Raw genomic sequence first — 23,529 nt, 5'->3', positions numbered from 1 at the left:
GCCAAGCTAGGGATTGCCAACACCAAGCAATCTACAATCAGAACAATTAAAATAATCCAATACTATTGAGCAGATGCTGAATACTGTGCAATTATTTCTGAAATGAATAGTAGTCATATGCAAAGAAACATATGCAAAAACATGATTCTCTCAAATCTGCAGTGTTTCCAACACATATTGATTTGTATGGAAATAGATATTTAGAAAGGACATTGGCATCAAAGGAGAAAAGTAAGGTAAATATTCTAGTGCAATCAGGGTGTTTTTTTTTTTTTTTTTTTTTTTCAAAAGTTGGGATGAAGGTTGCACAGGAGTTGCAAAAGCCAGACATGAGTTTTATTTCCTGGGCTCCACAGCACTGGTAAATGGGGAGGCAGAGGTGAGCAAATCCCAGGAGGGAATACCAAAGGAAACCCACTTTCATCTTGAGGTTTTGAAGTTAAGTGCCGCTCAAATACAAGTCTACAGCAGTCTGGAATGGTGAGAAAGGAATTCTTTCCATTTGGAGAGTGTGTTCTCTATTTTTGGTAGCCAAGAATATTTGGCAAAGCGATGGGAAATGGTATTAATACTGACATACACCACTTGCATGTGACTGTCATGTTGTGCATTTCACAGACATCAGTTCACATAATTCTCAGAAAAAAAGCTACAGCTAATATACCTATCCACATTTTCAAAAATGTAAAGTCTAAGATTCATCTGAGAAGTAAATTTTCAAAAAATATCTTCCCTGACTCTCTACACCATTAAATAAATTGAAATTTGAAACAGAGATCCTATGGTACAGTACATTTCAAACATTTGGGGAAATGATGCACAGTCAGAAATACATTTCAGATTGTGTCCTATTTCACACACAGATCCGAAAAAAAGCTTCTCCAAGAACTATTTACTTTTACATAAGTGGTATGTTTTAATGTTTTTCTATCATCTACTTTTTTTTTTCTATTCTACTTACTTCTTTTTCTTTTCATGTCATTATCTTTGTACATTAAGTTGATTTCATGACGCCACCGATAGATTTTGACCACGATGTCTGATTATTCAATTATTTGGTCATTTAATTATGTGATATTTTCCTGCAATTTCTTTGGCTCCTAAAACAAACTAGAATTTTCTTAAGAGACATATATTACCATATGTTCTTATATCTCCTCACTATCGAACTTCAATCTGTAATTAATAAAGTTTAATTTTACTTCTAAAAATTCACAACCTTGTTTTAATGAAAGAGTCCATGATATGGTATTCAGAAAGGGTGAAAGTAAGGGGCAGGCAGAAGAGCTACAGGGGCACTCAGGCACCCTGTGGTTAGAGCTGATAACACTTCATGGAGAGTTATCACGTCTATGTATCTTATTCAGTTCTTTTTCCCCACAGGGTTGAAAATACTAGAGGTTTAAAGCAAGAAAAGTACCTAATCCTCCCCCTTACTGCCTTCTAAATGAACCTTGTGTGTGCACTTTGTGTAATTTGAACTTGAGTCACACAAACTACACACAAGATTAAGAAGCATGGCGTTTCTTCTATATCACCACTTAGATATTTCAGAATTGAAATTTCTATAGGGTTCATTCAGATTATATTAACATTATAAAAAATATCTAAACTTTAATTCATATGGTCTTCTTTGAAAATGATACCCATAAGAACTTTGTTTTTCATTTTGTTTCTATGAACCTTAAATATGAAATGTTTCTAAATTTTACAAAAAAAAAAAACTTTCTTTATTGCTTGAAGGCACCCATATCATATGTACAACCTCTCCATTAATCTTTGTGGACCCTTGATATTACTACAGATCAAAAAAGTTAAAGAAGAACAGTACCAGGTGGAAAAATATATATATGTTAAGGATTCATCTTGGGTATCATAAGACTCGTGTGGAATTGCCTACGTTCAAAACCATAAATACAGTGAAATCCTTTCAAACCTAGCATATGTTGCATCAAATGAGAATCAGTTTTGAACAGATGTCCCCCTTAGACCTGTTATATTAAGACTAAAGTTACTAAATCAGCATTAGTTGTTTTTAAACTTAGGGCCACATTTTTGCCACTGATTTTTATTCAAAGCTCCCACAGTGGAAGATCCATGCATGGAAAAATGGCATGATATGTATCCTAGTTTTATTTATTTCATATGTATACAGCAGTATAAAATAATATATTACATTTACACTCATTTTACTTATGTATTATTATAGCATTCACAGTAACAAACACTATAGTTAAGATCAAAACTCATCTTTTGTTATAATACCCTGTTTTCACTCACAGATAACTGTCTCCAAAAAAATGTGTTTAGAGCTGAAATTCCCTGCTTACTTTCAGCTCAAGAATGTGTGGATGTTTGAAAGTCTAAATTCTGTCATTCAGAGATTTTTGAGTCTTGTGTGAAAACATAATACACTTGCATCCTGGATGCAATATTTTTGCACAACTCAAAAATATCTGGAGAGTAAAACTTCAAACTAAGCATGTGACAAGTTGTCAAGAAATAAAAGTCATTTTTCTAATTTTACAAATACTTAAAAAATAACAGTGATTAGAAATACATGCATGCACACTGAAGGTATTAGAATTTTACTCATATTATTGCCTGGAATACTCTGGCGGCACCCACCTACCGGCATTCTTAAAGAATGCTATAGTCTAAAGCCTATGCCAAGTTTCTGAAGAAAAAAATACTCTACTGAACAGTTTCACAAATTACTGTAGAAGGATTTTGCTTGACTTAGCAGAGGGATAGTCCTTGAAGTACTAACAATATAGAAAATAATTGTACTACTCCGTGGTGTAAAAAATATGGAATTTTGTTATTTTCTGTTTTTCCTTGTTAAAAAGGAACATAAAAAGGATGTTAAGTGCAAAGCTTTACCACTACAAAATTAGACTTGAAAAAGATAAAGAACCCAAGATATCATAATATGAAAAATATAAGATTTTCAGAAAAATTATCAAGTATACTAATTTTTTCAGTGTTTTTTGATTTCCTTGGGTATTCATAGTACATAGAGAAGTGAGTGGAGAAAATCCCATGCAATGACAAAAACCATGTTGACATCAGTCAAGAACACAAATGCATCCTTTATCCTGCTTAGCAGTTGCCACATTCCAGCTCTGCAATTACACTCAAGATCAACTGAGCTGCAGTCAGTGATTTAGGGAAGGTAAGATAGTATAATCAATGCATGGTTAAGAAAGCTTATGTTGAGAACTTCGAGAATTTTTTATTCCTCTTACTGAAAAGCAGGAGGGTTTCCAAATGATAAACATCTGACGAATCAAATTAGTGCACAATTAAGAAATGAAACAGAATGAGTAATTAAAGTATTTCAGTCTTCTACTATAGTTCTTAATTTGATATGTTTGATATCTGCCTAACAAAAGTATGCATATATCCTTAATATGTCCCAAGAAAAGAGGATACACTTATGTTATTGACATCATTATATCTTTAAAGCAATTCTGATGAACTATTTAATTATTTGATTTAAAACGGTTTCACAAAATTATGTTGATAAGCTAATAATTAGAATTTTACATGTGGATGAAAATTTTCTAAAAATTGTCATTTGACATACCATTGAAGCATTAAAACACTGTTTCCACAGGAAAATTTTCTGACTTTTACTGCTCTAAAACTCATGATGTTAACAAGGAGTAAATGGCATGATTATTCATTTCTGTAGTAATTCATCAATGAAATACATCTACTAATCTGTATATTGTTTTTCATTTACATGTACAAAAATTATGGAAGATTGGATGTTAGAATGACCAGATTAAACAGAAATCCTATACTATAATTCCTTGATATACTAGCTTAGTAAATACTTATTTAGCAAACTTTATTTTTAGTTGGTTGTACTTTCCATTTTTTGAGTCCCCCTTGTGGATGGATAACATTTTTGACAATTTACTAAAAATAAGATCTTTACTGTATTGTAATTTCTGACTTACTGTGGATGCAATGATTGGTTCATAAGCTAATCATTTAGTATTCTGCTTTGGGATAGTGCTGTCCATCAAAATAGGTAATCTTTTTGACTTGTTTTGTGGAATAATGATAGAATTTAAGAACTAAAATGCAAATTACTATATGAGGTTACTATGAGATATATATATACATAAAAGCCAATATTCAAATATATGTTATAAAAGTCGATTAAAGAAAAATATATACAATGGGTTAAATAAAGGGTTAAATGATTAAAGAAAATACCTTCAATCCAATGAATTAATATATCTATTATATATGAAGTGATTATAACATTATTTTTAGTAGAGGTAATAAAAAGGACAGATGTGGATTTTCCCCCATGGTTGTAAAACGATGCATGAAAGGGTTTAACCAAAGGAGTGATTCTATAAGAAAATAATTTTCTTGTTTAAGAAGCAATTAGAACAAACAGACTTTTTTCCAGTTAAATTATATATAAATGTTTACTTACTAAAATTGTCTATCATTCAAAATATTGATGTAGTAAATGCCAAAAGTTGGGAAAATATTACTGCTGCACGTGATGAAGGTATGTGCTTTCTATAGTACATATGAGGGATTAGCTTCATCTTTAAAGGGTCCCCGAAGACTGGAATATTAAAGTACATTATTTTGGTCTATAAACTAATTGGGATTATGACATTTTATTATCTAGTTTGATAGCACTCAAATGTGTGATATTGAGACATCACTCTAAAGGTAAACATCCAGCACATGTGAATCAGGTATGCATCTTAATGTTAAATCTAAGGAAAATTCACTTCCATTACCTAAAAACAGGTAGAGACTATTTGTTAAGTTTTAGTTTATTCTTCAGTAACACTGTGCAGCTCAAACTAACACTGAATGTAAGATCAGTTAAAATTAAGGGTAGTATTCAAAATAGGTCTGTCATTTGGATGGGACTTATGGGGATATCATATTCAATGCTTTTTAAGAGGGGAGCTGTGACAATTTTACTTTTTGCTTAGAAATCATCTCACATTCTCTCATTTTTCCCCTCTCCTAATTGTGTTTCAGTAAGCAATAAACCACCATAGGAAAAAAATATGTAAAAGGAAGGAAACTGCATCTTACTGAATTTAATAATTAACTTTGTTGACATAAAAGTAAAAGGCAAGCTTGATTTTTCAAGGCTGACTCATGAAGAATTTTGCCATTAATAAACACTGACTACAGTTAAGATAGAAAATTTTCACACATAATACTGAAACAATAATGTACCATGTATATATCTCCAAATTTATTTAATGTTTTAAATTTAGAGATCTTTTATATTTTATGGTTATTCTTTACCAGTTCAAATACTTATATATCTCTATATGTTCATATAGAGTTATAAATATATTTTATATTACTGTGTAACTGAGTCACAAAACTATGTAAAACTATGTAAAATAAAATTCTGTGTGAGTTATATGATGGAGGACTTCTTAAAATAGTAATCTTCAATTACATATTTTACACCACAAAATGTACACACACCCAGTTTTTTTTTCTAACAACAAATACATGTGAAAGATTCTTTATAAAAGCTTTACGTGATTCTAAATTCAAAGCCATAGAAATAGAATCAGAATCATATAGATTGTTTGATATTTTGATAGCATGTATTCAGTGCTCTGTCTGGTAACATCCACAGCTACATCTTTGGCATTGAAAATTCAGTATGAGTTCTTGACAAAATTTTGTAGCTTAGAGCTTCGTTTTCTTTTAAACAAGGAAAAATAGGGTTGGATAAGACATGAAAACTGGGAAGGAACTATTAATGATCTTTTTCTTAGTAAGTTTATCTTTGGGACGACCCTGAATTACCTTTCACTTTATTGTATGATGTGGACTGTATGAATCCATTTAAAAACCAACTGATTTGTACCACATTTTAGGAAAATTATATAATATAATATATATATATTTTATATTTATTTAGAAGCTTTGAAATAGTACAGTAAACACTTTGCAACACGGTGTATAAACTACAGAATGTCTTTGATATTGTGGGTCTTCAGAATACAACATTTTTTTTTTATAACCCACAGGTGAAAAGAACATAATCACAATCTCTCTTGTAAAGTTGGAATAGTTGGGGGAACACTTGATCACACAAAAATAATATAAAACAGTCAAGTTTAAAACAGTGATATTGCATTTATAATGCACAAATTTCCTTTATCTTTATGACTGGCTTCTTGTGGTGAATATAAACATCTAAAGGGCTCAGTGACATTTGGAGAGAGAGATATATAGTGCTGTAAACAGGCACACACTGATCGGAGAGGCAAAGTCAGTTGCCTCTGAAGTTTTCTACAGTTCTGCACATTTCAACTCATTTCTCAGGCCTGCTGAGAGCAATTAGATCCTAATAATTGGCCACGATGACTCCGCTGGAAATCTAATACTCAGTCACACACAACTAACTGGATGGCCAAGATAATGAAGTTGAAAAGTTGATGCTTTTGTTGGTCGACTTTGTGCAAATCATGCTGCTTCAGGTAAGTTCTGTAGAATTGACTAGCATATCCTTTTCCGTGCTGTGAAAAAGAAAGAAAAACACTCTAAGAAAAAGTGGTTGACTTTTAGAGTGTAGCACTGCACAGTACTGTACAAGAACCAACGCGACTGGAAACCAGCTGTCCTCTCCTAGAGCATACACTTCTCTTAGCATCCAACTCTTTCAGTCCTGCTTTGGTTTCTAGGAGTCACAGTCATTCTGTTGGGGTTTCTGAAGTTTGTAATTTTGATATATGTATAAAGAAGTTTTGCATGGGAGATAGATAATCTATATACCAATCATTAATAATGTAGAGACTAACTCTTTAAAGTTATCTAAACAGCAATCCCTACATCACACTTTATGCACTATCAGGGTTTAGGGGGAAAAAAAAAGTGTGGCTCTTAGATTTAAAGGCCAAGTCTTTTAAAAATCTATAATTAATTATATATTTAATTTAGTAAACTTTAAAATACACAGATATACATGTATGTGTGTGTGTGTGTATAGTTAAATGTTAAAGAACACTGTATTAGAGAATATTTAGGTAGTTCAAAAATTCAAAGGCAAATCACATTTTCTGGGTTTATGTTATCTCACTTTTTAAAAAGAATATAAAAACCATGTTTTTATGGTCTACCATTGTTTAAAGTAAATTTGTCTACTAAAAGGAATCAGTTTTTTCATAAAGAGGGTAAAAACAAAGAGAGGAATAAGATATTTTCTTCTGGGTCCAGTCTTATAAAACCTTTGAATATGGAATGGAATGCTCAGATTCAGCTATCCAGACCTATAATTGTAAGCATTTTATTAATTTGTAATGATAAGGGACAGTTTCACCACTTTTACATAATCTTCATACTATTTGACCATAAGCACAATGAGAACAGAAATTGTCCCCTCTAGATCACTATCCAGCACCTAATAGGTATATAATAAAAATGTGAAAATTATGATAGATCAGTTGAAATAAAGATCACATATATGAGAATCTCATTAGAAATTAAAAACTACATTAAGTAGTACAACAACTATTTGTCTCTTTTATCAAAGATAAGAATATGCTGATCAATTTTAATCCCTCTCCTCTCATATTTCCACTCACTTCAAGTAAGTTTCCTAATTTTATGGTTTTCCTAGTCTATTTTCCCTGATCCTCTTACTTTTTTTTTCCTCTAACCCAGTTTCTAACCACCAAAATGTCCCTTTACTAGTTCAACATTCAGCAGGTAAATCAGCTAAAACTGTAAAATTCAGGCATCCTACTAACAGAAATCAAATGAGGATGATTATTTACATATATTGTGTAGTCACTATTATTGAAAGTAATCAAAACATTGTGTTTTGTAATATCAGATGATATAATGAATTATAAAACAAGTTAGCCACAGTAGGAGACTACAAGGTAGTCTTACTGTACAGCCATAATGCTATAAGAAGATTCTATAAACAGAAACTTTGCTCTTTTAATAGAATCTAATCCTATTTTCTTATGTCCTTGAATTCAATTTTCCTGTTTCATGGTACACTTTAGATGAGTAATTCAAATATGTATTATTTGGACCAATCTGAATTGAAAATTATTCAGTAATTTTGAATACAGAAATAAAGAAAATTTAGATTGCAACCACAAAAACTCTAGTTTATAAAATGAATTAAAACAATTAAAGTGACCAAAATAACTTATTATCCCGATTGGATACTTGTTGTATGAAAAAGAACACTATTAATAGTTACTCAAGATTCTGTGATTTCTTGGTCAACCCAGGAAATATGGTAACTCCACAAATAATATTAATTTTTCAAAATAAGTTGCAGATAACACTTATAGGTTATAGCATTTTCTGATTAATAGAAAACCTTATTTTAGTAATTCAAGGACAAAAGAAACACAGGAATAACATATTCTGAATTCTTAAACTAATTCATAATGTGAAAAATTATATACCAAAAAACTACATCTTTATAAATGCAGATATTAGCCAACCAAGATGTTTAATTTATTAAAATATCATTTCTTATTAGGTTAAAATATTACTCATATGAAAAATATCAGCATGATTTTTAAAAAATTTTATTTGAATTAGACTGATACAATAAGAAACTATATTATTAAAATTCGGTTCATATTTATGAGAACATAGAAGCTTTAGCACACATTATGCCAAATATCTTAAATAAAATCCTAAGCTTAACAGACATATTTCCATTGCTGCTTAAAGTTATGTGTGCATTATTTTTATTTAAAATCCACCCCATTTCAGGAGTTGCTTAAATAATATAATCAACTTTTGTTGAATTGACCTCCTCCCACCTATTTGTTAATTCAAAAATGCAAATCTGAATAGGAAATATGACAAAGTTGAAGTTGAAGGTTGGAGCAATTAGACTGAGGAGGAACAACTCCTTCCATTTCAGAAGCAAATCTCACACTTGTGAAGTTCTGCTGAACGAAAATCGGTTACAGTATGACTAAAGTTATAGTCACACCCACTTATTTCAAAGCTTTAAAGAGGTCAATTTAAAGACTTGATTACCATTTTGCTTTTAGAGCTGATGGGTTAACATTGGGCAAAGTAACAAGCAAATATATTAAATAAATGTGATTACATTTTAGAATTGATGCCCAGGACAATTGTTCTACAGTGTTCAGTATTAATATGGCTATTCATTTGCTGATGCATTTCAGGCTGGGAAGAATGGAGCAAACACATCCAATTTCAAAGATTTCTGATATATTCTACCTTTACATAGAATTATCATCTCACACACAAAGAATTTTTGCTTTTTCATAAATGCATTTGTTTATAGCTATTCATCAGCTTATGTAAGGAACTGATCACTTAATTTTAAAGGTTTTCTCTTCAGTGTAATCAAAAAGTTATAGAAAATAAAATGTTTACAGTCCTTTTTAATTTTATCCATCCACTCCAGTTATTTTTTTTCACAGTAATTTAAAGAAATGTTAGGTGTTAGATACTTCATGTCTAAAGTACAGATGAAAAATACCCTTAATGGAAAAATATACTTAAGTATCTAATTTCTCATAATTTAACACACAATCTTTAATAAATATTTAATAGTGTATATTTTTCTTCGTATTGTGGAATCCTGTTGGCTTTTGTAATTTGTGAAGTGTTGTATTAAACTGTGGGAAGAAATTAAAATATTTAATACAAATATTTATGTAAAATTTATTAATGAATGACTTAAGAGAATGACTGTAAGGTGTACATTGCACAATAATAAATAAAACAATTATAAACATATCCATATTGATATGCTCTTTATACTACATAAAAGCCTAGTGAAAAAAATAATTTTATGCAACATTTTAAAACGACAATGTATGATTCAAATATTCACATTCCCCAAATATTCACATTCCCATGCTCACATTGCAATAAACACAAAATTCTCTTTACTCTTTATGACAGCATAAATCACAGAAACTAAAGCAATAAATTATGCTTGTGAAGTAATATAATCTATTTCTGCAACTGAAAAAGAGAAGAGCCTTCAAGTATCTCAAATGATTGAGATTCCACCACAGTGAAAAATTTCCAGAGGCTGAGATCAGTAACCTACTCCAGAGCTCATTCAAATGTTTAATGAGCCTCACAGTGAGACACTTCTTTATACATAAGGTGAATCTGGCCCACAAGGATTTGAGCCTATTACCCCCTATGGAAGTCAGAAACACCTGCCCTCTGTTCTCTATGTAAAGCACATCATAAACTTAAAGGTGGTTTAAAAGTAAGTCTGCATTAGAGATTTGTCCAGTGGAATAATCAGTTCTTTCAACTTTCTTATGTCTTATTCTTAAATCACTTTTGAGGATTCCTTTTAAAATCTTTCTAAAGATTTTTTTTTTTTCTGTTTCAGCCTATATACAGAAATGAGCGTAGCAATGTTCAGCTTTTCAGAGGGAAACTACTTGACTGATCTTTTACCCTCCCACTGGGAGTACTTTTATTTTTTTAACATATAGTATATTATTCAGATTGTAAATTATGTTTTTTTTTTGCTCAGGAAATTACACATAGAGTTTAAATTATGAGTGTGTGAAAAAAACTTGATTACACGTTGTTGTGGATTCTTGTGAACTATTATAAAACTGAAACCTTCTCTCAAAATAATGTATTGTCCTTGTGTCTAATAATAATTTTTTATACCTTTATTTTATTTATTTTTGTATGTGGCGCTGAGGATCAAACCCAGTGCCTCGTGCATGCTAGGCAAGCACTCTACCACTGAGTCACATCCCCAGCCCAATAATACTGGTTTAATGCAGTATAATCTTGAGTTCTGACTTAATTTGTGATGTTCTCACTATCCTCAGGCAAAATTTGCTTTTTCCCTCTTATCAGAAGGATGCCTTTTTATTCTGTCTTGACAGAGTTCCGTGATTATATAACATATGTGGAAAGTAGGGGTTTAGATGTGATGGTACTATGTAATGTGTCACCTTCAATCTTTTCAAAAGGAAACTCTGTGAAACAAATGAGTCATGCAATTCTTCAGACCATCAATGTAAGAAATGTGTTGTAAAGCTAAGTGTTTATTTTTAGTTTAGTTTAAAATGGGTGTGCATGCTATGCTTACAGCATTGTTTGAAAATATTTATTAAGTTAAAAAAATAAATTCATGGATTTTTTTTAAACAGAAGAAAATTTGCAAGCCTAATAGAAACGTGTAATATGAACTGAATGGCATTCTGCTATCATATGTAACAAATTAGAATAAATAAATAAATTTTAAAAAAGAAATGTACAGCACTGAATGAGTAGAACGAATCATGTTGAAGAGAAGAGAAAAGCACAGTGCTGTCCCCTTCCACACTCTAGCTCTAGCAACCCTGGCTAGAGACGGCCATCTCTCCTGAGAGTCATAGGGACCTGCTGAGATGGAGACTTCACTGACTGAAACTTGGATTAAAAGCCATTGGGGCATCCTTTTTCCCACCTAGCAGGGTGTGCACAAGGAAGGAATTTATTTGATAATCTAAAAGATATCCTCCAAATCAAGTAGAGTTGATAAGCTGTACAAAGCCCTGAATGTGCCACCAATAAAAACTTCAGAATTTAGGATATTTTAGTGTTTATTTTAAACCAAATTTCACTGCTATAAGAAGAGTATAACAGCTTTAAGATAAGGGCCTCTGTTTCACAAGTCCCAAGGTGTGCCATTGCCCTCAGGTGCCTTCCCAGGAGGAAGTGAGACACAGGGCATATGCTGATTCCTTCCATATGGATGGGGGGTGGGCACCTAGAAACCTCTCTACAGGGTGTGTGACTGCGTGTGTCACAAGGGCAACAGGACACACACAGCTGGCTCACCAGAACGTGTCTATTTTAGGGATACTGTGACTGTATTGACCTCTCTAGTATGATTAGCAGGGAAGATGCCGTTATAGCAACTCAATGTTGTTTGTTTTAAGAACACTTGTATCTAGTTAATTATACTAACAGAGAGTACATTGAATTATGACAAAAAAGTAGCAAATTCCTCTGAACAGTATTATCTAAACTTATTTGAACATGATATCAAAAAACATACAGTAATGATTTGCAGCTTTTCCACTCAGAACAAATTATTGGCAATATAAAGATGTGTTTATTAAAAATTAAAAGCATTAAACATTTAAGTTAAATTATATATAAAAATGCTAAGAAAATGTGTGTATGTGTGTAGAATTTTATAGAAAGGGATCTAGTCAAATCCTTCTAATAATGTCAAACATTATGTCTTGGGAGCTTGATTTTCCAAAAAGAGGTGTACTAGGATAAGATGACATGTCCCTACCCAGAGGACTAGGGTTAGTGCACCAGGCTCTCTTGGATAAACAAAAGTCTATTGCTTCATTAGTATACTGACATCAAGGTTGGAGAAAGAATAATTTTTTAATGTGCCCTGACCATATATTTACAAATATTTTAGGAAACAAAAATGTAACATACATTTCTCTCCATGTAAAAAAAAAATATTGAAAAATTTTCAGGAATACCTCTTCCTACACTAAAATGTAGAAACTCTGATTTGTTCCAGAAATTTTTGAAAATAGCATCTTTTACATTGACAATAAAGATATATATCCTTGAAACATTTTCTGAAGAAAATCCACTCAATTATTTCTTACTTTAATCAACCCAAAGGATACTTTCATTAAAATTAGACAAGTACCAATATTCTGTATTGCTAAAATTTTAACTAGATACTGTTACATTCCTTTAAAAAGAAATGCTTCCTTAAAAAAAAAAAACATTATGGAGCTGATAATATTTACTGACATCTAGACAGTTACAATTCAGGTTGTTCCTTCAAAACAACGTAAGAAAATTAAGGCAGTTACTTCTCTGTGAGGCTGAAATCAGCATTAATTTTGAAAACAGAAGGCAGGAAAAATACTTTAATGGGATTGGTCATCCCTGTAAACACAGGGATGTTTATAGAGAAATATTTAGGCCAAACAGTATTATTGTCTCCCATTATTTACCTCAAGCCCTCACAAAATGCACAACTTCATCTTTATATGAAAACCAAGCATAAATTCCAGCAAGGTAAGATAAATGTACAAAAATGCCTGACACTTTCATTTTTAAAACATATATCCATGTATCTAATTTCTTAACCACTAATAACCTACCTAACCAGGGGTAAAGGTTTCAAAATAATTTACTTGCAGCCTTAGAGAAATAAGCAATAAATATAAATGAAAATTTTCAGGGTTATTAGATGAAATATGTATCCCAGTCCATTCAAGCATATTTCCAAAAAAAGCCAAGTAGCACACAGGATTTAGAAACGGTGTGCAAACGTACAGTTATTTATTTAATATACTTGATGATCTTATTCTCCCTGATATAATTCAGTTATTTCTGTGTCAAAGAAAACAGTAGATGAGAAGCAGGAGGTGCAGGCTCTTGGAGATACAGTCACACAAAGCTGAACACAGAGGATTCAGAAAACACACCCACACACCAAAAGCAGATTTGGAACCTCAAGACTCCAGGTTGGAGTAAGCCTAGAGTAGGGCTGTCAGATAAAATACAGAGTTCCCAGAATCAATGGAATTTCAGATAAATAGTGAATAATTTGTCGCAATACATATGCCCCATGCAACATTTGGATGTCATGTATTTATTTTCATTTGTTAAATCTTGCAACCCTGTCCTCAAGGCACCTGCCTCTTGATACCACAGGTGACATGCCACCAGCACAAGAAAAATGTGCTGTGCTTTTTAATCATTTGTAGGAAAAGTCTATGTAATAAGCCTTCTACGTATTTCCAACCAAAGCAATTTAAAATTAAGGTGGCACAATCCTGAAGGGGATAATGAAGTAAAATTGTTATCCAGCATCTAGATTTATATTTCATGACTAATCATCACATGCGAACATAATCTTAATTGCTTTTTAAATTATTTATATGTATTAAGATTAAATTTTAACTCTGGCTTTTGAGTGAAACCTCTCTTCTTGTGAGATAGATATATATTAGATAAAATGTTATTTTTACTTTGCATAATAAACAACTTTAAATTACCTACTCTAAAATCCAAGCCTAGGTACATACTTTAACTTGAATTATATCCTGGACTTACTAAACCAACTCCTTCTCCCCTTTCAGTTAAATCTCTCATCAGGTAATAAGAGATTTGAGAAATGATGGGCAGTGAATCAAACAGCCAAAACATTTATAAATGCTACACTGTTGAAATAAGATTATACCATTCTGGTTAAAGATTAAAATTCATTTGAGTAATATTCTAATTAAGGCTAAGATTTAGATCCCTAATTGGTTATAATACTTTCCATAAGTGAACCTTTGTTCCACTAGAGTTCAAATGTTAAACAACATACATAGTAAAAATGTGTTACAGGGTGTGGTACCACACACCGTAATCCCAGAATCACAGGCGGCTGAAGCCAGAGGATCATAGGTTCAAAATGAGCCTTGGCAACTTAACGGGGCCATAGGCAACCTAGTGAGACCCTATTTCAAAAAAAAAAAAAAAAAAAGTCTGGGATGTCACTCACTGGTTAATTGCCCTTGAATTCAATCCCTGGTTCCATCCTCCAAAAAGCAAAATGTTGTGTTATTTATTTGCTGTCTATGTTAATTATCATAATAAATTCAAGAAAATGTTCAAAATTTGAAATCAACTTGTGTGTGGCCAGGAAAGGATTCTTGTTAAACAGTATTGATAATGTGTATTGACATGAAAAATGTATATATTACTAAAATATGACAAATGTACAAACCTATCAGTTTATCTCATAATAATATTCATGCAAAAAAATTAAAATCTTGTAATGTTATTTAAAAAAGAATCAGAATCCAATAATACTCAATAGTTACTATATTGCCATAATAAACAAACAAATATATAAGAAAAATGTGAATAGGCTATGCAATATTGATGATATTAATACCATATACTTGGAAACTGGTACATGCAAACATAAGAAATCTGAATTCAGATAGACTTCCTCCAGCCATAATTATCCAGTGCCACCCACAACCTCCTACTCCTAATCTCACATCCACCACAGTTCCCAGTCACGGTCATGTTGAAGGTGACCTTACAATTACTTTTGTGTATATGTTTGTAAATTATAAGTTACAGGCAATTTTAAAAAAAAAACAGATTAGGGAAGTAGCATCGTGATGTGAAACACCAGGTTTAAGGAATTATAAAAGAGAAAGTGATATAGCAGAAAAAATAAATATAAGAGCCAATATAGTTAAGGTCAGAATAAAAGCAAGAGAATCAACAAAGTTTGAAAGACAACGAAATCCAGGAAAGAGTACTAGGGAAATGATGAGGGTTCTGTTGCTGTTTAGCTTTTCGAGATTACTTTGATTGCATGATTTACCTATGTCTGCTAGATACCTGGAGTATTTCTCAGAAAGGAAGAAAATGCTCCCCGCCCCTCTCAGGAGGCTTCCTTTTCTGACTTGGTGAGGCAGGCTCCAGACACCGTTCTAAAATGTACATGGACTCTAAAGAATTTTAGATCCTGTGGCCAAATCATGTTTTACAGACTATGTTAAAAACAGCCATTATGTATAAGCATCTGTAAAATATTGAAGGATGAATGTCCTCTTCCAAGGTAAACTGGGTTGCATCTCGGTTGATGACAGGACATGCAGATGGGGAGAGCAGTGGCTTTGAAGATGAGAACATTCCTTCCAGAAGGAGAACGGAATGTGTGAGCACACAAGACGTGGAGAAATAGGGTGCCTTGACTAACTCACAGGTGACTAAATGACATGAAGCAGAAAATGTAGGCATGGCCACATACAAAATGCTTTAAAAGTCTGTATGGAGACCAACAGCACTGTGGCTGTGACCCAAAGCCTCTGAAAAATGTTAAAGAGAATATCTTAGAGAAATGCTTGAATTATTGACAGGACAGTCTACATAGAAAAGTGGAGGGGTCCTGAATGATTTCAGTGAGCTAGGCAAAAAAGATTGGGTTTGGGAACAACAACAACAACAAAATAATAATAATACACCTGTGTCTCCTCACCCGGCCCAGCAGAGAACCCAGTATTTATACTTAATATGTTTGGAAATAGTCTGCTTTCCATAACTCAAAATCTTTAAAACATAACAAGATATTCTGTAGTTAAAGAGACTGGGTGTTGTGTGCCTAACTTAATTCTAAGAATAATTGTGAAGGGAAAAAAGTAATGAAATGGGCTGCTCAAAAAGTGATTCGATCCCCCACCCCATCTCAAGCCTCAGGTAATGTCAGCAGCAATAAAAGCTAGAAACCTACAGAAGAGCACTGGATATTTTTCCCATAACTTTTAACGAAGAAAAAATAAGGCAGATAATGATCACAGACTAATATTAAATTCACTTTATAACTGAGACTGAGCATTTTTTTCTCTTATAAAAGATTGCTTCTGGGTTTATTCTTTCATGGAAAGATACAAGGAAATCTTACCCTATGAAGTTCGGTCTGTAACTCAGAATTAGTGAAGACATAAGGACTATTTTAATTATAACATTTTAAATAACGTATTTTTAAGTGATTAAAGTGGGCACATGCATTTGATCAAATCTTTTCTATGCAGAAGTAACCCCTGCTATGTCTCGGACTACTAGGGTTTTCAGTTATGATCTTCCCTCATGCCCACTTCTCACTTCTAAAACTCTCAGTTTAAGAAAAAAAAAAAAGAAAACTTGCTTGCTTAAAAAACAAAAAAACAAAAAACACACATATAATTTGTCCTCTTCCTTCTTCTATCTACTGAAATCCACTTCCACATAGGTTCCTAATTGGCTATCACTGTTCGGTTCAAAGCTGACTTCCTGGCAGCACATTATCTCCATTATTATTATTGTTGTTGATGCAATCTTTTTTCAGTCACCCAGTTCCAAGACTAGAGAACTATCCTTGATAACTATTTTATTTACTTTTTCTTGCTGGATTTATATTGCTTTCTTCCTTTTCTTCCTTTCTCTCTGTCTTTGTCAGAATTTCTCTAATAGTAATCCCTTTGTTTTCCTCCTCGACCAGCAACGTTCTTGTTCATGCCTTGTTACCAGAAGCCTGACAGCTGCAATCACACTCCCATTACTAAAACCCCAAACACACCCACCATCCACACACCACTCCTGGGCTTCTCCTGACCAGTGTCCAGTTTCTGAAGCCTGATATTCTAGTAGTAGATTGATGACAAACATCCACTCTAGGATTAGATGGTATCAAATAAAAGGTACAACCCTTCATCATTAGCCATGAGACCATGGGGGTGAGTCACTGGACACCTCTTTTTGGTTCTAAATCTCTAAATGAAGTACAGCAAAAATACATACTTCATGCCGTAAGATTTAGATGGATTCATCTCTGATATGTGCAGAACATAGTACCAGACTCATAAATTCTCAATAGCTGTTAGCTACGATTTCTATTAGTAGTATTATTCAAAACATGTCTTAATTTACCCCCCAAAATAACTTTCACTACACCTTTGGCTTTATTTAGATACAGAAGCCCAGAATATTCACTTCTATAAATGTCCTATTTGTCTCCAATGCTGGACTTTTCTTCCTGCAATTCTCTGCAACTAGAGAATGGCCTTTGTCTCTAGAAGTTAAATAGCATACAGACATAGCCTGTATAATCATACACAAAAAAAGTGAGCTCCATAATAATTTTTTTTCCTTGAGTACAGCATAGGAATCTTTCCTAAAGATAAACAAAATACATTTTATTCTAATAAAATAAATATTTTCTTTTTCTGATAATTAGATGAGAAACTCAAAAGAACAGAAACATTGAAAACCAGTAAATTTCATGAGAGGAAATGCTTAATTGCAGTTGACCACAACATTTCCCTCACAAGCCTATTACATGCAAAAACAATTAAAAGTGTTTTCAATTTTTCATTTCTTTCATAGTTGGAAATAGTATTATTAGATGCAGAAAGTTTTACTATTTTATAAAAATGATTTTTTTGGTTTTCAATGTAAAGAAGAGAATATTATGATTCTTGAAAAGAAATTGGGCACTGGAACTTTGTTGTTAGCTTTTTGTTATTCAGACAAAACAGTGATATATATGCAAAATTTATGTAGAAGGTGAAAGACAGAAAACACCTAGAATCATAAAATCACAAGAATTACTCAGCTCAATGAATAAACCATAAGCAGAAGGTAAAGTCTGGGCAGTTTCTTAGGTGATTTTCAAATGGGGTTGTGGCACCATTTGCTAATTCTGTCTGATTTTGAAAGACAAAGATACAAAAATATAGATAATAAGGCTGGTTGAGATAATCATATCTATTAGATAATAAGATTTTAGGGAAGAAAATGGGGAAAGAACGTGTCTGGGCTTTTATGTGTTCAAATACTGGTCTATGGTACAAAATGGATCTCTTTTATATATCTTACAGAAATACACAATTTTCCAAATGAACTGTCTCTTTTTATTGACTTTGATGATTCTAGGGCATCTTAGTCTCTAACTCTGGGATATCAGAACTCTTAAAGGTAACAGTATCCTGTCCAAGGCGAGAATATACACTAATGGGCAAGTACAGTTGTCAAAATATGGGTGAATCCAATTGTTTACACACATTGATTTGTATCATTGTGACAATTTTTTGGCTTGGAAAAATATAAATCATCCTCTTGTACAATCATCACATATAATATGTTACTTCCTAGACTTAAATAAAAATGTGGTTTCAAAAATGAGTATTTGTTGTCAGATTACTGTTTCTTGTGCATAATCAAGTATCCTCATTCATTGTAAACAAACACAAAAAATAAGAAAAATAATGTCATTGAAATTCTAAAACTTATAATCATGTTCTGTGACTAACATTATCATAAAATGAATGAAGTTCAATCTTTGCTGTGCATTATACATTTGGTTTTGTTCCACCAGATTAATGGATGAAAAGGAAAAATAGGGGTACTGTACTTTGAAGTATATCATGTGAAAGAATATATTTACTGCAGATGCAAAATAGTGATACATGGTGAAAAGAACACATAGAGTCTGATTTTTTTTTCCTCTGGGAGTAAGAGAACATAATTAGTTCTATTTAAGCCTAGCATTTTAATTTTGTCCGTACTCAGGCTGATGTCATTGCTCCAATTTTAACTGAATATATAGTTGCCTCAACACTTAATGAGTGCTTCCTTTGGGCCAGGCACTCACTGCTTTAAATATGTTAAATAATTTATTCTCTACAATGAGATTTTGAGAATCTATGTCACAGACAGGAAAATGAGTTACAGGAAGGCTAAAGAGATGACAGAGGTTGCACAGCACAGCTAGTAACTGGTTGGATCAGCATTTGAACCATGTCAGGCAGTCTCCACGACCATAGTTTTAAAAGTACCACCTCACTTCTCTGATATGAGGACATGTTGAAAGATGGCTCTTATAAATACACTGTATGCTGAGAGTCCAAAGAAAGTAAATGCATGCTTTGGGGACCAATTAAAGAATGATGGATTCTATTGTTCAAAGTTCTAAGTCAAATGGATATACTTAATGATGCTTGGTAAAACCTGCTCTGAAAACAGAAGGGCAGCAGAATAAGAAAAGACATTATGATTGCTGTATGTATATAGGTGACTGTATGACCAATGTGATTCTGCAACCTGTACAATCAGAGAAAAGAGAAATTATATCCCACTTCATTCAAATGTATGAATTGTCAAGATCATTGTACTGTCATGTGTAACTAAAAAAAAAAAAAAAAAAAAAAACAAAACAAAGTAAGACCAGAGCATTTTGTGTGTGTGTGTTTACCAGCAACACCACAATCCAACCAGATGACGAAGTTGCGCTCATGAACTCTGTAAAGGAAGTTGAAAACTTAATGACTGCTAAAATGTAAAATGCACATGTGCACAAGGTCAGTTTATTCATTTATTTACAAAAAATCTCAAAGAAAAGCTGGTGGTTTATACGAGGCTTGGGGGAAAGGAGTGTGAGAGTCATAAAAATGCTCTGGTACATTTGTAGAATGACACAGAGCAGTTGACACTGGTCAGATCTGAGCCTTGGATCTGTGCAGTAGAACTGCTCACTTACAGTGAGTAGGGCTGCTCTAAGCTCTGGTGATCACTAGTAATTAAGTGGATCTAGTTCCCCTTACATTCTCAACCAGTTTCAATAGTGTTTTAAATTTTCCCCTAGAGATCTCTCGGGAGGATTCCAGCTTATTTAGATATTATATTTGTATTTTAAATTGTTATTGATCTTCTTATTTACACATTAGTCTGGGGTGAGTTCATGAGCCATAATTATTTCCCTATATACAGAGTCTGGGAACATTATACAATGTTGAAAACATTTATATAATGTAGTTGTAGCCCAAACAAAACTGAAGACTGCTGAACTTAGAAAACAGTGGTGCTCAACAATATAATTTATTGAGCATGAATCACACTGTTCTTATCAGTAGTTTGGGAAGACCTGCCTAAAGCATTGTTTTCAAGGATTTTTGGTTTGTTTGTTTGTTTTATGGTTTTAAGGAAATATGATATGCCTTCACAATAAATAATAGTACTAAAAGTAATAAAGCATGTTAATATTTCCATTGAAATTAGAAAAGAAAGTAAGTTAAATGTGAAGAACTTTAAAACATTAACAATACAGACATAGATTTAAATATCTAAACAATATCAAGTGCCCTAACTTAAAGGGAAGGTAATTTTCCTCCATATTAGATATTCAGAACACTTCTAATAAGCATTTTAAAACATAATTTTCATGAAGAATTACTGCAAAGTGAAAATTTTAAATTATCAATGATTATGTTACTGAATCTCAAGCTCAATTTTAACTGTGAGCTATTATTCAATGTCAGACATTTCCTAAAAATTCTAAGTCAAGTAAAAATTGTTAAGAATCAGTAGAGGAAAGGGACCAAGGGGAGGGAGGTGGGGAAGAAAAGAACTACAGAGGAATGATACTGACCAAATTACATTGTCATATTGTATGCAAGTATGAATATGTAACAACAAATCCTATCATCATGTCCAACTATAATGCATAAATGAAAATAAAGAGTAAAAAATTCACTCCCACTCTAAACTATCTACTTTAAAAGGCATTTCTGTGCTGTAAACTGTCAAACAATTTTTGTCTATACAAAATTAAGTATATTTATAATTATGTCCTTATAAATAATTACTTAAAATATTCATATCTGATTCCAAAATTATTTACTATAGCCTGAGTTTCAAAAGTCTCAAGCCATCAACTTTCATTGACAAGAACTGCTACTTTGTAACAATGTATGAAATTGATATTTTTATTAAACCTATTTCATTTATTCAAATTTATAAAATGTGCATTCAATAGGTTGCTGTTATTACTTTATCCTTCATGTTTAGCTAACACAATTCTTAATTTATTTTCTCTTTCATTTCATTTTACTTAAGCATATAGTCAATTCAAGCTTCCGCACAACCAAGATAAGGCAACATTTTAATTGACTCTCCAAAATATCAACCCAGAATACAATGATCATGTATGATATAGACAGTCTGTTTACTCTACCAGTAACAAGGAAGGCGTACATCATGCTTAGGTTTAAGGACACTAAGCAACGTGACTGGAACAGTAATAATGGCTGTCTCATTTTTATTTAATTGTGCTCCATTTCACACTGGCACTATGGATTTTTCTTAAAATACAGCAAGATAACATGAGACTGAAATTGGAAAATTCTCATGTTAAGTGAAATAAGCCAACTCAATAAATAAAATACTTAATGTTTGAAAAGCAAGGTATTTTAAACACCCACTCATCTGCTTTCATTTTCTAAGCCAATATTTTATAAAATATGACATCTCAAGCCTCAAGTTCAGATGCATGTATTACGTGCCTACCAGACACAATCTGTTAGTCATTGCACATGTGTGCAATCGACATCTGCAGATTCAGCTTTTGCACATTACACAACTCCCCAAATCTTTTTTCTAGAACTTTGGTTTCTGAGTTTTTGTTTCGGTACATTTTATTCTCTGTTGCCATTCAGTGAGAGAGGTGGGGAAAGGCAGGTTTCAAGAAGCCGAGCTTTTTTTCTTCTTCAAATTTCTAAAGAAATATTTATACAAAATCATCCATGGGGAGAAAAGATGAGAAACAGACATAATCAGAGCTTTCGCAATTGCCTCCTTGCCTTTATCATCTAGTCAATGGAGCTTCTTCCTTCCTTTGCCAGACCCAGCTAGAGAAAAGCATTTTGTGGGAAAGGCAACATCAAAGGGCTAGAAAGTGTTATTCCACCAAATCACAGCTGGCATATGCATGCATTTGTAGTTTGCAAAGCTTTTTGGATAAAATGTTTCCTATCCTTCAGGAACAAATACCAGTGTCAGGGTCAGACACTTTCCATCCCCTGCAACCTCCAGCTTTCATGGGCTAAGTAGATCCTTAAAGACAGATTAACTGATCACTATCTTATCTGTGCCACATTTGTTTAAATACTTAACATTTAATATTCCATCTCTTCCCTTTGCTTCTCAATTCACAGTTCCTCAATCCCTTTAAATTCTCTTCAGATACCTGATTTTCCAAAATGTTAATCTCTTTACTTAAAATCTCTTTGAAGCCTCAAGGTCATAATTTGTCACAATTCTCTTATCTGGGCTCAAAGAAATTTGAAAAAACTAATCTGATATTCAAGTTAACTATTTAAATATTGGTTTCTATAAAAATTACTAAGCTAACAGTAGATTATGTTTCAATCACTAAGGAAGACATAATGATAAGTATCAAGTGCTGTTGATAGACAAAACCTGAAGATAGCATCAAAGATATCAAAGGAAATCAATCATGTTCACAGAGATGGCATACTAACCGAATTGTCTTTTTAGCTTACACATTTGAATATATTAGGCTCTGTGGATGCTTTTCCCAATACTAACACAAAGATAACTTGTTATTGAATTTTAGTGAAACTAAGCATATTCCATTATTTCATTCAATCTAATAATATAAACTTTAAAATGCAGACAAACTAATGATCATTTAGAGTCCAGAATAGCACTAACCCTTGGGTGGTAGTAACTGGAAAAAGGCAGAGTGGACTTCTTGAGATACTTATAATATTTCAGCTACTGGACACAGTACCTAGAATGTTTCAGTCATTGATTACACAAGGGTTTTCATGTTGTGACAATTTCTTGAGATATACCCTTATGATTTTTGTAGTTTGTTACATACATTTGATATCTTCATTAGAAAACTAAAAATATTGCAAAGATTGTGTACTAACTTTAACACTGTCTTCAATGAAGAATCAAATAAATTACTCGTAAATATAATAATCTGTGGAAAATTATAAAAATTTGAACAAAAACTAGACGATCAACAAGAGCAGAAAATTCATCTTTAAAGAAGGAATATTGCTGTAGTTGTGTTCAAAATAAACCTTAATTAGCACATGCTGAAATATTAATAGATTAAGCAATAGGATGGCTGGATTTGCTTTAAAACATGTAAATGAACAGGCTGTTATGTTAGTGTTTGGATGAAAC

The 23,529-nt window shown here is 32.4% G+C and overlaps 1 protein-coding gene across 1 annotated transcript in view; it reads right to left on the bottom strand.

Annotated features, from left to right (window-relative positions):
* Positions 1-6,489: 6,489 nt before the first annotated feature.
* Pcdh10 (protocadherin 10) overlaps positions 6,490-23,529 on the bottom strand; it is a 38,218-nt gene continuing 21,178 nt past the window's right edge. The window contains exon 5 of the mRNA XM_026386195.2: positions 6,490-6,539. Within this exon, the coding sequence (XP_026241980.1) occupies positions 6,520-6,539 (20 nt within the window). The 3' untranslated portion in view covers positions 6,490-6,519. The remainder of the gene's footprint in view (positions 6,540-23,529) is intronic.

The sequence above is a fragment of the Urocitellus parryii genome, chromosome 10, assembly GCF_045843805.1.
Source record: "Urocitellus parryii isolate mUroPar1 chromosome 10, mUroPar1.hap1, whole genome shotgun sequence".
Taxonomy (NCBI): domain Eukaryota; kingdom Metazoa; phylum Chordata; class Mammalia; order Rodentia; family Sciuridae; genus Urocitellus; species Urocitellus parryii.
The sequence above is the reverse complement of the archived record's forward strand: the minus strand, read 5'-3'. Positions and strand labels throughout refer to the sequence as shown.